We start from the raw sequence: 17,819 nt of genomic DNA, 5'->3' as shown, positions 1-17,819 counted from the left end.
AATCTGGGACTTCTTTGCTTTGTTCACAGCTACATCCAAAGCTCCCAGACCAGCTTCTGCACACAGTGGGCACTCAGTCCACAGTTGGTGAATGAACAGAACATTCGTTAGGGTAGATGGCCCCTGGCTTCTGGCAGGCATTTTCTCTCTGTTGGAGGAATGAGGATGACCCACACTCAACTAGTAATGCCAAACGCAACAAGAGCCATCTCGTTTGAAATTTCTCTGTATCAGAAATAGACAGATTTTGATTTCCTTATCATTTTGGGTAGAGATCTGGATAATAAATGAGTATAGAGTTAAAATTTAAGCTTTTTTGATTAATTGAAGTATGTTAAAGTTTTTTTTAAGCTATTACTCTTTCTCTTTAACATAGCATAAACCTAAAAACAGAGTGTGCTGAATTTCAACTTGGAGATATGTCATGTATTTCAAGTAATTTCGTGATCCAAAATAAAACATCCAATTCTTTTCTAGATCTCTGAGGAGTCCTAATGAGTCTCTCCTTACATCCTCAGGCAGGAAGAAATTAAAATGCATTCTGTAGGCGTGAATTCATCTCTTTTACCTCAGATGTTCATATCTTTAAAACAATTGCTGCCAACCCAGCTTTGTCCATAGTCATATTTAAAGGTATTTCTTTCCTTTAAGGCCCAATCACAGGGCAGCAAGAAAGCCATAAAGACAACAAGTGTCCATGGTATTTGCAGTTAGTGAGATTCTCTATGTTTCTATCAGTAGACAGCTTCTCAGTGTATCACCTCATCAGACTCCCATTCAATGGACAATCTCCATGACTGGGTCAGAAAAGTTTCTAAAAGCTTTGCAAAATATTTAGATATCTGGGTATAAAGACAAATCCTAACCACAAGAATCTAAAACCAGAACATATAGATGGTAGAATAAAGAAGGACCAGAGTTTTCTATATATAGGCTAAGGTGATGGCAATAAATATGCAACACAGAGGAACTCCTGATGTATCTTCTGCAAGAGATCAATGCACAGGAAAGTTGATTTTATACTAAGGAATTGTTGAATGCATTGGTCTATGTGTGACAGGCTGGAGGGGCATTTATATCCTACTCTTGTTAGTTCCTTAGTTATCTGAGAATTGTTTCTAGTAGGACACACATCTCATTTATCCAAACCTCACCCTTCTCTTAGGGAGGTGGAATAACATATTTGATGAATTCAGAACATGCAGAAAGCTGAGGGATGTGGTTCACTGAGCCTCTTAAAGAACCAGACAAAAGAGAATGCTAAACATTGGTTTAATAAATGTCTTTAGTATGTACTTATGGCACAACTTACTTTTCCGAAGTTCACAAAGCTGAATTAGGCCTAAAATATAGCCAGTGATTTTGTTCGTGTCTAATAATTTCGTGTTAAAATCATCAGGCAGCTGAAACGACTATTGACTCTTTACCCATTAGGCATTTAGAACTAGGAAGGACTGGCATCTTGATGGTAAAAACGGGCTGTGTTCTGCTTCTAGTTAAAAAGTTTCTCAAGGTTGATTTAGGCCCATGAATTCATGGGCAACTATTTGCTTTGTTCAGCAGATAAACAACGCTAACAGTAAGCAAGCTTAAGCTCTCATATAACACACTCTTTGCTCCTGCATAGGCGTTTTCCTTGTTGACACTGAAATCAATTGATGAGTGCAGTGGTTCTGTACAGTGAAACCAAGTGTTGGTTCTCATTATTCGGGTGATGTTCTTTGCCTTAATATCATATTCAAATTGCTTTGATCCACGGAAGAAGTAGAAGAATCCTAGGGACAGAGAATTATGGTAAGTTATCTTGAAGAGCTTATATAGCTATAGTTGTACAGTTATGGTTCCATATTTAGATAGCTTATATATGTATGGCTCCATATTTTAAGAATTTAGTAAAATAGGATAAAATAGCATCATTGAGAACAAAGAAACTTGTAGAGTTAGACTGATATGTTTTTCTAATATTATAGAAAAAGTCTGATTATTTCTCCCAAGGAAGAAATCAAGGTGAGAATATCGTCTTGGCCAGTGATTGGAACTGTTTCAGTTAAGTGTCTCAAGGACAGTGAGAAGACCTTTGTGGGTTTGGTCTTTGGCTCTACTATCTATACACAATTTCTTAGAATTCTCCTATTTCTCAAAAAACTGACTTTTTCTCTTCCTTTCTTCCTTCCTTCCTTCCTTCCTTTTTTGTATTATTTGAAAGGTGGTGGGGTCAGGAAGTGGGGAGGACACTCCAGTCTGCTGGTTCACTCCTGCAATATTTTCAACAGCTGGTGCTGTGACAACCTGAAGCCAGGAGCCAGGAACCCAATCCAGGTCTCCCACATGGGTGGCAGGGCTCCAATCTCTTGAGTCATCACTACTGCCTTCCCAGGGTGGACATTAGCATTAAGCTGGGATGGAGAAGAGAGCCAGGGATCAATTGAGCATATTTTAGTATGGCATAAAGACATCCTCCAGTGGCATGTGAGTGCTAGGCAAAATGCTTTTGTACTTTCAAAACACAGATTTGGAATAATGTCACAGAGTATAATCCAAGACTTATGGATTCAGTTTATGGTAATTCCTGCAAAGGCTGTATTTATTATTTCATGTACATGCTTCTTAAGCATTTTCATTTACTACATTTAAATATAGTAAAATTATGTTAAAATCAACCCATTTCTTTGTGATCTTAGTACATAGTCAATATAATCTCTAAACTACCCTAATAGTTTATGTATCAGTGTTTACCTTTATGCTGGAAAGCAGCGTCAATGCGGAGACCAATTCCTGGAAAGTGTTTTACCACCCTCTGTGGGTATCCTCTGTCCATGGTTTGGGTCTTCTCATCATACCTATACACAGGGATTTGAAAGGTTTCAAGTGGATCTTTGGAGAGCTTAATCCTTCCACTGTCCAGCTTATAATCAAATAGGGAGGTGGGGGATAAATGTATTGAGTAGAGGAAAACTAATAGCTCACTAACTAACACGAATATGGTGAAGGTTATACACAGTTAAATCATTTATAGCATATTTGAAACTATTATTTACAGCATATTTGGAACAGATCAGGAAAAAGGTTACATGTTTTGCTGGCCTGGTGCTAGTCTGAAGAACTGTTAAATCCACCCAAAAGTTCAGCTTGGAGCTTTTCTAGACTTTGACAGGATGTTTGTCATTGGCAATTTGGTTGGCATCACCAGCTTCATGAGCTTATTCACACAAAGGTACTTCAGAAATATGAGGGAAAGTGAGATTCATGTACATTTTTGAGATACCTCGTATTTCTAAGTTGGAGAAAGATCATTATTCTAGCTGACACATCATGATTTCATAAAGGTCATCTGCCCAAGGTTGCCTTCAACATATTTCACCTAAAGAAGACTCCAGATCGGCTTTGCTTTTGCCTCCTTTAAAAGACATAAGGGCTGATTGTAAACTTACCTCCAGCACCAAATGTCCACAAAGAAGTATGTTTTCCTTGTGTTTTGGTCGCAGACGGCTGCATCGACCTTCTTCACGTGTCTTGGGAAGCCAAGCGTATGGATGGATTTGGGATAATCTGGCAGGACAGCGTACCCTCTGATCATCCAGAAGTTTTCACCTAGCAAGAGAGAAAGTTGCTGCCTTCTCATCTGTTTCCTACAGGAGGAAGTCAATGTCTTAAGATTAAAATCAATTAGATACTCCCCCCAATTAGATGCCTGGTTCCACTCAGTTTTAGTACTTACAGATTTAGTAATTTTATGTCTCCATTTTTTCTAACCACTTTCTTTTGCTATTTATAGTATTAGTATGACACAAGTAACAAGTGTTTTGGTCTATAACGTGCATATTCTTTCTTTATTTTAAAGATTTATTTATTTTTATTGGAAAGGCGGATATACAGAGAGGAGGAGAGACAGAGAAGAAGATCTTCTATCCGATGCTTCACTCCCCAAGTGGCTGCAATGGCCGGTGCTGAGTCAGTCTGAAGCCAGAAGCCAGGAGCTCTGCTGGGTCTCCCACACGGGTGCAAGGTCCCAAGGCTTTGGGCTGTCCTCGACTGCTTTCCCAGGCCACAAGCAGGGAGCTGGCTGGAAAGTGGGGCCGCCGGGATTAGAACCAGCACCCATATGAGATCCCAGCATGTGCAAGGTGAGGACTTCAATCACTCTGCTATCGCGCCGGGCCCATAATGTGCATATTCTTGTCAACTGGTTTCACTGCATTGATTACCTTTTATTGGTTAACTCTGCTAAAACCATCAAATATGTTTGGACATGTTCTGCTTAATTTTAACCTCTACATGCTCTAAAAGCCTTGTGATCTGATTATATCCATATAAAAACTAGGACTTCAAGGCCAAATATATCTGCAAAATTTTAATTTCAAATATAAATGGATAATCTTGATGAAAATGTATCTAAAATATTACAAGAGGGATACAATGTTAAAATTATTTGCTGCTTAACTGAAATATATAGACTTATGTATTTCATGTTATTATTTGAGGGGCAAAGACAGAGTTCTATATTTTTATTTGCTGTATCTCACAGCCTTAGAGAAAAGTGAACAACAAAGAGAGATAGAATATCTTTATTTGGAAGGAAAGCTGTCTTTAAAATTTCTACGATACAAGTTTCTTTCAGTCTCTGGCTTTTACATGAAGATTATATTTCCTACACCAAAATAACCACTGGCCAGTGAAGTATCCAGAGGGACAGAAGAAACCACAATGGTTGAGGTTACCTTTAAAAACCAGCATTGCGTCTTTGGGGTTCTCATATGCAGCTTGAAGATCAGCTGGCAGAGATGGCCAGAATGAAGCAATTAATTCAAATTCAACATCAGGGATATCATAATAGATCCTCCACATGTTCCTATTTAAACAAAAAGCACTTTACACACACAGTTTATCTATTTATGTCAACGCGATGTTCAATCTTAGACTTACCTTTCATCTAATGGGTCAGAACCTTCAAGTTTATAGAACTAGCACATTTTTTCCACAACAAATTTAGGTGGGTGTGAGTTCAGTTCTGTTCTTTGGACTACTGAGGCCAAGGAATACCTCTGTGCCAACTATAGAGGGTCCTCAGAGAAGCAAGCCATCCATGTGGATGTTACAAAGAGTTCTGAGTACTTAAGGCTCCCATGGAAGAGAGACACCAACTTTCTAAGTCAGTGTCACAGCATCTGAAGTGAAACTATTAGGCAATGATTTTTGTTCGAATAAGGAAATGTTATTAATGGCATCTAAGATATCCCTGAGACTTTCTTTCCTGGTTGTAAAGCTCTAAGTCTATGAAAAATCTCCACCATCCGTTTTGCTCCCCATGTAGGCGACTCTTCTCTGCTGTCCATGGCTGATGAGCTGTCAACCTCTGCTGCTCAGAGCACGCTACACACTTTGTGCAATGACAGTGCTATAAAGTTGTTGTTGGGAGGGATCTAGTTTCAAATATTCTTTCCTTTTGCTCCATTATCCTTGTTGAGTGATATATGTTCTGGTATTTGGCTCTGAAAATGGGTCCTGGCATATATAGCTGACGCATCATGCTGCAATTTAAGTCTAGGAAGTTAAGCGTAATGTGAGAAGAAACTTTACAGAAATCTTTATGGAAATGACATTTAAAAATGGTGAGTGGTGTGCTGATTCATATTTAACAATTGGAGAAGATTTGATTTTTAATATTTGTTGAGTTTTAGGATATAAATAGGCCAATTGCAACCAATTTAAAGCTGCTGATTTGAACTGGTTTTCAAAATTTCTAATAACTTAACAATAGGCTCCTAAATCAGGTGTAAATTAATTCCAGCACACCAATGAGACTGGTGTGTTATTTGGTTCAAGAAATCACTGAGAAATACTCTAATTCATATTATTATATAACGGCAGGTAAAAATCAATTTAAATCATTTAAATATGAATACATCAAGCAAGTAAGAGGGATAAACACATGACAAAACATTCAGACTGGATGTATAATTATATAACAAAAAAGCACACATTGTCACTAGCCCTAAGACTTTGTTCTCAAAGTCCATAAAACTAAACATTATAGGAACCTGAGGGAATGAGTTTACCTGCCTTTAAAGAACATTACTTCTCTGCGGAAACTGGTGATAGCATCAAAAGTCAAGTCAAGGTCACAGGCAAGGGGTACAGTGGGTCTCTTGGGCTTTGCAGGTGCCTTAGGTAGACCTCCTTGACAAGAAAAGAAATACCACAGTGAATTAACAAGGTGTGAGGAAATAGCCTGCACAAGGATCTTACCTAAGTGAATATTTGCTTCATGATAGTATTTCAAGAAATGATTTTCTCAACTTCCTTTCTGAAAAGTTTCCTATTTAGTTCACGTTTATTTATTGAGAGGCAGACACATAAACGCGCTCTCTCTGTCTTTCACACACACACACATACACACACACACATACACATATAGAGAAGGAGAGGTAGCAGAGGATAGAGAAGGATAGAGGGTGGGGGAAGATAGTGAGAGGGCAAAAAAAGAGAGAGAGAGAGAGAACAAGGACTCTTCCCTCCTCCATTGGCTCACTTCCCAAGTGCCTACAATAGGTGGAGGGCTGAAGGCAGAATTGGGGAACCATAAAAATATCAGGAAACCAATTACTTGAACCATCACTGCTGTCACTGCTGCCTACGAAAGTGTGTATCAGTAGGAAGCTGGAATTCAGAGTCAGAGACAGGAGTCAAACTACTCCAAAGTGCAATGTGGGAGTCCTAACCATGGCCTTTAACCACTGGACCAAATGTCTCCTCTAGTTTACATACACTTAGAATTATAGTTATAATTTTACTTACCATAAATGGATTGAATTCCATTGATATCATCCTGAGAAAGTGGGTGTTGGCTAGGATCCAGGGAGACATAATTTGGGAACATTAAGGCTCTTTGATCATTGGAGTGAGAGAGCCCTAGTGAATGGCCAAATTCATGAGCAGCCACAAGAAACAAGTTGAAACCTTAACAAAAACAAGGAAAATTTGAATGCAGGAACTGATAAAAAAAAAAATGACCATTTCGTCTGACATTACAGAGAAACCAAGGAGAAGGAAGATAATGCTTCTTATATAATAGAATTTACAGTAGAATATAAACAACACCATTTATCCAGGAAATTCTTCAATATTTGTAACTGGTCTTAACACATAATGATAAAATATAACACAAAGTAAGTGAATGGCTTCAAACCAGTATTTCAGAAAAGGATAATATATTTTTTTAAGATTTATTTATTTTTATTGGAACATCAGATATACAGAGAGGAGGTGGAATATCAGATATATAGAGAGGAGGAGGCAGAGAGGAAGATCTTCTATCTGCTGATTCACTCCCCAAGTGGCAGCAACAGCTAGAGCTGCACCGATTCAAAGCCAGGAGCCAGGAGTCTCTTCCAGATATTCCACATAGGTGCAGGGTCCCAAGGCTTTAGGCCATCCTCCCCTGCTTTCCCAGGCCATAGGCAGAGAGCTGGATGGGAAGTGGGGCAGCCAACATTAGAACGGGTGCCCAAATGGGATCTTGGCGCATGAAAGGCAAGAATTTTAGACACTAGGCTACTGTACCAGGTCAGGGAAAAGGATAGTATTTTAGAAAACTGAAGCCACTAGGCTTTGCACATTGATGGACTGTCTTCTATGTGATCATGTTGTTTCTACTTATTGTCTGGGATTTCACAGTGGTATTAGTCTCTTGAATTTATCAACTGTGACGGATTCCTAATCTCTATGTCTGCATGCTTCCATTCGTTCTCCCCAGAATATTACCTTTCCACTTCCTCCCTCTGTGCTTAGCTACCTCCTTGTTCTTCAGGACTTCATTCTAGACTCATTTGGTTCATAGGGATTCCATTATGCCCCAGCTCCAATCCACATGGAGTAAAATGAACATCTTGGTTTCCAAAGATCCAGTGTGCACTTTTATCATAGCACACAAGAGTTTGCATTGCTTAGTCCTATCACCAAATTATCTCAGCTTTGAGTACAGGGTTATAATCTTCATTTCTTCTTGATGACTGCTCAATTGCTTGGCAGCAGATGGTGCTCAAAAATGATGGCTGGATGTTCAAAGGTCTGTTTGAATGAAAGGGTGATGAGTTCCTCCCTTGTATGACCATGGTAACCAGTTCATATCCTTTCCAGAAGTGTTGCCAGGCATGCTGAAATTGCCTTTTTGATTTTATTTCTCCCCCACTAGTCTTTAAGGTGCTCAAAGTAAAAGACTATCCTTGGATTTATAACTCAGTATTTGAACTGTAAGGAAATACTGAACCATTCTTGATGAAGAGGTTTACACATAGTCAACATAAAACAGCAGAGAATTGTGTCCTAATCTTTGATCTCTTTCTGCTCTGATGTTTATGTCTATGCTTTGCCCGGCTGTTTTTATCTCTGCATGTGATTTTGTCCAAGGACAACTGACTCTGAAAATAGAATTCAAAAACAGCTCCTCTAAACAAAGTCCAAATTTTACCCAGGCATTTAAGACTCTACCATCTTAATCCTAGTCTCTTCATTTTGATCTTCCCCTCCATCACAATTTTCACAGTTGAGTTGGGATTGTGTGCCAGGACTCTTACCCTTTTTCTCCCACTTTGCCTTCTGAGTTTCTGTTTAGCTTCAGGTCTCAGGTTTCACATCTCTTTCCCTTTTGGTTTCTCATCTGGATTGAAATTTCTTCCATGTGTTCCTATTACATCACCATGGTTTTTCTTTATTCCTGTACTGATTAGAGTGGTTTTAATTGCCATTTGGTTATCTATGTTCCCCTTAAACAGCAAACTACCAGAAGGCAAAGTCTGTGTCTTGTATGCTATTGTATGTTCCATATCAATGGCAGAATCTTTGTTGCCGTGGATGTTAAATAAGTGTTGGTTGAAGAATTTTATTTATCAAACATTTGTAGACCATTTATCACATCCTGGATCTATGATAGGCCCCATTACATTGTAGAAAGATGAAAAAAAGCTTTGCCCAATGGAGATGTAAATAGATAGATGCTTCTGTACTTATTGTACAGATATTGCATAGACTCAAACTTTACATCATCATTTTTCGATGTTGGCATTTTCCTATGTCATCATCACTACCAATAATAATTACCACCGATAGAATCATCGAATACTTTGAGTGTTCATTATGAACTGGTGCTTTGTGAAGTGCTTTCACTTTTATTCAGTAATTTAGGCAAAAACAAATTTGTTTTATATTTCCTTAAAAAGGTTATTATTATTATTACTTGCCTTGGGCTGCTTACTGATAATTGAGAACTCTGAAAGGAACCAGAATCTGGTTTCCTTTTCCGGAATCTCTTCCCATGTCCCAACATGGAGCACGTGCAGCATTATTTAAGTTGCCTGGTGCACATGTCTGTGTGGCATTTAGAGTCACAATAATCTTGGCACTGGTACTGGGAGAGTCTTGAGCAAAACCTCTACATGTGCTTGAACTGCTCTGACATTGCCTTGCTAATGACTTGTACTTTCTTAAGAAATTGGTAAGATTAATTAGCAGACAAGAACTGCTCAAATGTTCTTGAACAAATTATGCTATAACTTGTGTTTCCTCCACGGAATAGCATCAGAACCTTGTAACAGAAGTGGTAGCCATATATATCGTTGCCTAATTTCTTATTTAAAAATTATGATTTTGGGGTGTGGCACTGTGGCGTCATAGATAAAACTGCTACCTAATGCCAGCATCTCATATGAGTGCTGGTTGGAGTCCTGGCTGCTCCACTTCTGATCTACCTCCCTGCTAATTTGCCTATGGAAGCAGCATACAATGGCCCAAGTGCTTGAGTCCCTGCCACTATGTGGGAAACCTGGAAGAAGCTTCCAGCTTCTTTGGGCCAACCCAACTCCAGTTGTTACAGCCATTTGGTGAGTGAACCAGCAGATGGAAGACCACTGTCCATTTTTCTCTCTATAACAGATCATATATATGATCTGGGGGCTAGTGTTTGGCCTAGTAGTTAAGAAGGCAGTTAGTATTATCTGGGTGCCATATCACAATGCTTGAGTTTTATCCTAAGATTCTACTGCTTCAGATTCCTATCTCCTTGAGAGTAACTGAGAGACAAGTATGTTGAGTTCCAGGCTCCAGGCTTTGACCCTAGCAAAGTAGCTGGCATTGTGGACATTTGTCAATCGAATCAGTGGAAAAAGCATCCTCTCTCTCCCCCTAACCAAAATAAAAATTGTGATTTAATTGGAACTTACAGTTGTTTGAAGCTTTATGTTCTTACTAGAGAACATTAATTTCTTTAAAGTGTACTAAGAATTATACATTTGGGTATCACCAAAGACTCACAATTTCTACCCTGAGAGAATGTAAGAAAGTGGTCAAAACACAGCCCTTTTTGGAACTGTTGCCTGGTTTCCCACACAGCACTTGATTGAAGACTATTTTTCTTAGCCTGGCTCAGTGAAGCCCTGTTCACTAGGGTCCCACCGATTTCCTTTTGCAGAAGACTTGAAGCAGTGTGGCTTGTCATAATTATTACCAAGAACTGGATTTCAAGTGCAAGAGGCTGATTTCTGTCTCTCAATAAGAAAACAAAGCCTGACTGAAAGAGGGGAAATACCATGATTTTGGTCAGTGTGAATTTCCTAAAACTACCTGTGATGGGAAAAATCCATGCCTTTTTTAGACCAAACCCAGAGAAATATTGAGACATAGCTTAGGAAAATGCAGTCAGACCCCAAACTCCTTGGTTGTTCTGATGATCTCATCTTCTTCATCTCATTTGGTTGTGATGCTAACTCTCACGCCAATGCCAGCAACCATCCTAGGTTTCTCCTGTCGCCTGCAGCTCAACTAGTATTTGCTGCTTCACTCTTCTTCCCAACACTTGAAGAACAGTTGCAACACATGTTCGAGTTCAGCACTAAGTGGTCATGAACTATTTAACAGCACAGATTTTTCAGTTTTGCAAAATTAAATCTGACTCAAAGAGGTTATCTGGAGTGCCTCGGAGAGCGGTGAGCTGTAGCTTTGTACATGCCCCATCAGAAAAACTACATTGTATCTAGTATCTAGACAGTAGATCCATGATGACTTTTGTTGGTAACTAAAAAGAAGAATGGGAACAATCTGATGTATACATGATTATTTTAGTAAAGTATTGGTTTTTGCTTGAAAAATAGTAAAACATTTCCAATGTGGGTAGGCCCATTAGGAGAAATAAAATCAACTTACTTGAAGGAATAGGTGAAATATAACGATTAGGGTCTTATTCCTTTGCAGATAAGTTAGAGGAGGTGGTTGATGCTTCTAACAATATCCTCTCTGCACTGTGAACTCACACTGTCCTGTGATTGTAAACTCAAAATTATGATCACCTCCTTTAAAGTCCTCTTTCAGTCCTCAAACCACAGATAACTTATATAATTGATACAAGACATATTTTGCCTTGGATGAGTGGTTTGGAGGTCTGGGCCTCATGTGAAGGGACTTTAAAAGTTCATGCAACTTCTATTTAAAAGATGAATTTATGGGCCCGGTGGCGTGGCCTAGCGGCTAAAAGTCCTCGCCTTGAAAGCCCCGGGATCCCATATGGGTGCCGGTTCTAATCCCGGCAGCTCTACTTCCCATCCAGCTCCCTGCTTGTGGCCTGGGAAAGCAGTCGAGGACGGCCCAAAGCTTTGGGATCCTGCACCCGCATGAGAGACCCGGAAGAGGTTCCTGGTCCCGGCATCGGATTGGCGCGTACCGGCCTGTTGCGCTCACTTGAGGAGTGAAACATCAGACATAAGATCTTCCTCTCTGTCTCTCCTCCTCTCTGTATATCCGGCTTTCCAATAATAATAAAAATCTTAAAAAAAAGAGATGAATTTATTTGATGCAAATTTTTGAAATCCAGTATGGTTTTTCATAATGCTTGTTTTTCAGCAAGCCTTTTTGAAGTTTCTTCTTGTCACACTCAGGATAAGATGGTGAGTGCTGGCCCTGAGCAATAGCCTAATGACTAAATCCTCACCTTACACATGCTGGGATCCCATATGTGTGCCAGTTCATGTCCTGGCTGCTCCACATCCCTTCCAGATCCCTGCTTGTGGCCTGAAAAAGCAGTAGAGGATGGCCCAAAGCCTTGGGACTCTGAACCTGCATTGTAGAACCAGAGGAAGCTCTTGGCTCCTGGTTTTAGATCAGCTCAGCTCCAGCCGTTGCAGCCACCTGGGGAGTGCAACAGCAGATGGAAGATCTTTGTCTCTCCTTCTCTCTGTAAATCTGGCATTCCAATAAAAATAGGTAACAATCTTTTGAAAAAGATTGTGAAGTGCTAAAAACTCATCCAGCACAGCTATATAGTCCTTATAACACCTTGCATAGCTCCAGGCACTCAGACATTCAAGTGTATGGATAGTTGAAGAATGCTCTGAGCATAATAAGCTTAGCATCTTGCAGAAGGTGTGTTATGTGGCCAAGGCCCTGAAATGCACAAGTAGATTTGTCTGGATAGATAGTGATCACTTCCATCAGTCTTATCTGGGGAAGTGGAAAATTGTGGTGGAAATTGGGAAGTATTAAGATTAAAGGTAGTTAATTGCAAGCTATTCTTTTCATGGATTGTTGAGAGTAATGAAATTTTGTTCATTAAAAAACTGGACTCACCTTCTGCATCCTTGGTCCAGGTTTCATCCTCGTCAAAGTGTGTGTCACCACCCAGCCCCACTCCGGGAGGGAAGGCATGGCCAAGAACTCCCCAGGGGCCATCAAAATAACGAGGACATCGACCATGGACTGAGAAACAGTTGATGGGATGAGAAGGAAACCAGTTAGCTTCCTGGCTCTTGAGATGAAAATAGTCACACTTGCTTCTGTTGCAAACCTTACCTCGAGTCCTAAAGGCAATCATGATATCTGCAATCCCCTTGGAAATCTTAGTGAATACCAGAGGAGTGACATTGCTCCACACTTCCAGTGCCTTCTGGATAGCCTCATCCACATCACCTTTTGCCAAATCTGGAGTGTAGTTCATTATTCTTGAAAGTCAACACAAACGCATCAATTGTCACTCATATGTACATGTGCTACACACAGCCTACAAAAATCAGTACTAGTTTCTCCATCATGTGCTGCAGAAATTTCTTATATGGTGACATTAATTTTCATAGAACTTTATGTAAATGCATGATCCTTACATGTTCTGTGTAATTGAATTCTTTCACCTTTCCTTTGAATCAGAAAATAAAACATTTTAACAACAAAGGCCACAAGAGCTTCAGTTACTTCCTTAAGATCTCATTCTAACTTGGACAGCATTATTTCATGTGTTTCTTTGGGTATAAATATATTATAAATGTATATTTTTAAGTAATTGAGATTTTATTTTCTTAAGTAGCTTCTTCATGTATCTTACATTAAGAATCTTACCCAGGAAAATATTTTTCTTTTATTTATATTCCCAATATATTTTATATCAAGATGTAGTGAGGTGAAGGAAAATCTATCGGAAAGGCTCCATAGTGGAGGTCAAGGTTACTGCTTCTATCTCCAATCATCTTTCTGACAATGAGCCAGTCTTCCTTTCCTTGAGATATTTAAGGGCCAACCCATACACTGTTGGAGAGGTAGCAGCTCTGTCACATACATCTCTGACATGAAGTGGCTGTGCCTGGGGTCTTCCCATTTTCTCTTCACATTTTATCTGTGTGTTTAATCACCAGCAGTCAGGTGGTGGGCTTTCAACCTGAATGTATATGAATGCATCAGGGACCAGACATTACAGCATGTCTGCTGGGCCAGTCTCTGAGTAAGAGCTATGTGACCTTGGCTTTGGTAAATGAACATTCTGTTCAGTGTTTCTGTGTTCAAGGTGCCAGGAAAAGAGACGCCAACAGTTTGTTGTTGAGAGGTTGGAATATATGATAGCTGTGGAGTGTCAAATGCACAGGTACTGCTCACTAGAATCATTGATTTAATGATTGCGTCTTGGAGATTATATTATATTAATGTGCCTTTGGAGTAAGCGGAACCAAGTTGATAGAAGCATTACCTGTATGTGATGTTGTGTTTTCTCCACCCAGGGAGGGTGTAGCCATACTGACCCACATCAGGTACCCCACACCTGGGGGTCTTCATGATCTCAAGCGTGTTTGAGTCCAATTCTCCAGTCACTGTCAATCCAAAAAATGCTTGCATTTCCCGAATTTTACCTTCCAAGAGACTCCTGTTCTGGCCTTGAACAAGATGGCTCCCTTCTGTTTCAAGGGAATAGAACTGACTGAGATACGCCTAATGGAAAAGACAAAAAGTAAACAGAAAGGACACAAACTATAGGAGAGAAAATATCTACCAAGATAGAATAAAATTTAATTAATGAATTAAAAATAATAAATAAATTTTAAAAAAAGATGGAATAAAATGGATTAAAAATCTTTTTTGATATTAAAGGAAGGAAGATTAAATAATAAGGAAAAGAGAGGCAGGAGGGAGTACTGAAGAAATGAAGGACACAGAAAGAAAAGAAATAGGCCACCCTGCTCTTAAAAGATTTATTAAGGTGATCAGAATTAGCCAGACCACACAGACCACAAAACAACAAATTCCACAGATGTGAATGAAGCTTCCTCTACCAGTTAAGCAACAATGTAACTCAAATACACACACACACACACACACACACACACATATGTATATGGCGTTTCCTTGAAGCAAAGTCTAGAATAGATGGGTGATTATTCATTTTGCAAAACAAATAGACTAAACTCCTAAAGCAACAGATATTTCAGATACATAGATCATAAACAGATAGATGATAACTAGCTAGTTGTTTAGCTAGGTAGATATACATAAACAAGAGACTCCAAATTACAGATTGGTTCATCTGGCTATTGTGAAATTCTTTTAGAGATATTCCCATGCCCTGCAGGGCTGTCCCTTTCCTCTGATGATTAATGTTCCCTTGTCACTTGTCACTTGTGACCATTGCTCAAATCACAGTGAATTCAGCCTGGCTCCTACCCTATACCTATCCTCCACTCCTCACACACTCCCCCAATGTCTTACAGGTCCTTCTCATAAAGAAAGCATGGGATTCCTTTGAAGAAATTTGCTATCTTTTTTTTAGGTCTTGAGAGAATGCTTTATTGGTGGGCGTTAGTAACATTTATTGAGACAGTACCTGAGCCACGTGCATATGTTCTTCATTTCTCATCTTTCGTCCTGCAGGAAATGCAGAAGAAAATGCTAGGAAAATCAAAAGTAGAGGCAGAAGGCTCTTCATTGCTCTTGTTCTTCAGCTAAAGCTTCCTTTTCTTTGCACTGGAGTTAGAAAGTAACAGTGAGACGTGGCATGAATTGGCTTGTATCATCATCTAATTAATAACAGAAAAGGACACTTGCCATGAAGCGGGTCATGATTCAGATATTTTCTTCTTAGATTGGCTGGATTTTGCAATCACAGCCTGTAACTGTTTAGCCAGCACCCTTCTTGTTCTTCATTGAACTGAGTACACTAGGAAGTGAGCATTCTTGTACCTTTTCTTCTTGCAATGTAGGAACATTCTCCACCTATAAATTCTTGAAAATTTACAAAATGATTTTCTTTAGAAGAAAATTCCGAACACCTTGGTAGCATGGTTCCACAAAAAGACATTTGAAGCAGGAATCGAATCAGATTATGTTCATTAGCTACAATATCCGTGAAGTTTTATACAGTAGCAACCACTACTGCATTTGCCGGTTATGGTGAGCGCAGTCTGGTTGGAGAGTTCGGATGTACACAGAGACAGATGCAGGACAAAATGGGGAGTGCTGGCTAAATGCATTGAGAGGATTACAAAGTCTGAGGAGGGCTGAAGGGCAGACAGAGCGCAGTTGATGGGTGAAACCCAGAGGCCTCATGCAGGTCACACAGCTTCCAGGGGCTTAAGGCTTCATGCAGGCAATGCATCACCATGGTATTGATAAACTGGTGTGAATTACACACATGCTTATGACTCACTGTGTTTTTAACACAAAAATATCTTGGAACAAAGTTTAAAAATGAGAGTTACTTAAAGAGAAAGTCAAATGGTGCTATGTTGTTTATACTGGAAAACAGTATGTCTCATCCCAGCCTTTCACTCCTCCAAATTCTGTTCCCCAGAGATAGCTTCTTGAAATTATTTTCACAGGTTTTTACCTTTGTATTTTACTCTGTGAGTAGCATGTTCATACTATGATTTTTTGTTTTCTATCATACTAAGGGAGAATTCATCATGTACTTTGTTTCCTTCATATTCTCCTAATATGATTATAGGTAAAGCCATTAAGTAAGTAATAATGGAAGTTTGACTGAAACATTCACAGAGAACTGTGTGTAGCACACTACAATTATATTGCTGATATATTGTGTTTCTCTTAATAGATGAATTGACTTTTCTTTACTAATTTTTCTTTATTCCCTTTCTTTTCTTCTTTCTCTGCTCTTTCTTCCTTCCTTTCTTCCTCCCTCCCTCCCTCCCTCCCTCCCTTCCTACTTTCTTTCCTTCCTTCCCTCCTTCCTTCTTTCTTTCCTTTCAAGATTCATTCATTCATTGGAAAGGCAGACTTACAGAGACAAGAAGATATAGAGAAAAAGACCTTCCATTCACTGGTTCACTCCCCAGGTAGCCACAGTGGCTGGAACTGAACCAATCTGAAGCCAGGAGCTTCTTCTGGGTCTCCCACACGGGTGCAGGGTCCCAAGGCTTTGAGTCACCCTTGACTGCTTTCCTAGGCAAAGAGCACAGAGCTGGAAGGCAAGTGGAGCAGGTGGGACATGAACTGGAGCCCATATGGGATCCTAGCACGTGCAAGCCAAGTACTTAGTCACTAATCCATCACACCAGACTGTGAAGAACCTCTAAAATTTATTTGCTTATAATTTATTTGTTGCAAAGGCAGAGAGACAGAGGGATAGACAGATCTTCCCTCTGAGAGCTCAGTAATCAAACGTTCACAGCACACAGGGCCAGGTTTGGACAAGGCTGGGAATCAGGAACTTCATCTGTGTCTCCCACGTGGATGGCAGGGATCCAACAACCTGACTTATCAGTTGATGCCTCCCAGGATACGTGTTAACAGGTAGCTGGAATCAGAAGCAAAGCCAGGATGTGAACCCACACGGTGTAGTTTAAGATATACGTGTCCTCAATGTCTTATGCCAACATCTTTCCTCTCCTATTGATTTTTTACTGTTTTCCATTCCTTTTACTTACAGATCCTCTATTTTTATTTCAGCTAATATATTTTCAGTATTCATGAGCTCTTCTTAGTTTTTGAGTATCCTTATACATTTTTCTCGAAGCTTCTTTGGTATCTGGTATTTTTTGGATTTTTGCTACATTAGTTACCTTCACTATAGGGAAGTGGGGAGAGTCCCAGATATTCCATGTAATGTTTTAGAATGAGATTTTGTTGACTATAACAGGAACACCCAAAATAACAGATGCTTCATGAAACATTTATTTTCACCTCATGTGAAAGAAGTCCAGCTTTGGTAGTTTAGGATTTGTTCGATAACTTAATGACATCAAGTACCTAGCCCACGTGTACCTTGCTTTGCCACTTTCTTGCTGCATTGCCGCATGGTGCAGATGATTTTCAACCTTTAACGATCCTATTTGTCTTCTGGACTTCACAAAAAAAGAAGGCAGAGAAAAAGCAAATTTTGAGTCTCTTGCTAGAAACCACATACACATTGCTTATAAATTTGGCTGGGAATTGGACATATGGCTATATGAAGTTGCAAGCTTTGTACTTGCTATTTCAGATAAAATTGGAGATCTCATTGTGAAAAAAAGGAAATGGAACAAGGATGTTATAGTAGGTAACTTGTAGCTTCTACCATCTTGAGA

The 17,819-nt window shown here is 39.5% G+C and overlaps 1 protein-coding gene across 1 annotated transcript; it reads right to left on the bottom strand.

Annotated features, from left to right (window-relative positions):
* Positions 1-1,494: 1,494 nt before the first annotated feature.
* On the bottom strand, positions 1,495-15,246 carry MMP27 (matrix metallopeptidase 27). The gene is made up of 10 exons (XM_004585014.3): positions 15,122-15,246; positions 13,994-14,232; positions 12,832-12,980; positions 12,610-12,738; positions 6,796-6,957; positions 6,057-6,177; positions 4,719-4,849; positions 3,432-3,591; positions 2,737-2,840; positions 1,495-1,775 (listed from the first exon to the last, which is right to left on the bottom strand). The coding sequence occupies exons 1-10, from the start codon at positions 15,221-15,223 to the stop codon at positions 1,534-1,536; spliced, it is 1,539 nt and encodes a 512-aa protein (XP_004585071.2). The 5' UTR covers positions 15,224-15,246; the 3' UTR covers positions 1,495-1,533.
* Positions 15,247-17,819: the final 2,573 nt, after the last annotated feature.

Source organism: Ochotona princeps, chromosome 4, assembly GCF_030435755.1.
Source record: "Ochotona princeps isolate mOchPri1 chromosome 4, mOchPri1.hap1, whole genome shotgun sequence".
Classification (NCBI taxonomy): Eukaryota; Metazoa; Chordata; class Mammalia; order Lagomorpha; family Ochotonidae; genus Ochotona; species Ochotona princeps.
The sequence above is the reverse complement of the archived record's forward strand: the minus strand, read 5'-3'. Positions and strand labels throughout refer to the sequence as shown.

Coding starts and splice junctions, on each gene's coding strand:
- MMP27 (XM_004585014.3), bottom strand. CDS start 15,223: ATGAAGAGCCTTCTGCCTCTACTTTTGATTTTCCTAGCATTTTCTTCT. Junction 14,233..15,121: donor AACATATGCACGTGGCTCAG/GTACTGTCTCAA, acceptor CTTTTCCATTAG/GCGTATCTCAGTCAGTTCTA. Junction 12,981..13,993: donor AAACACAACATCACATACAG/GTAATGCTTCTA, acceptor TTGACTTTCAAG/AATAATGAACTACACTCCAG.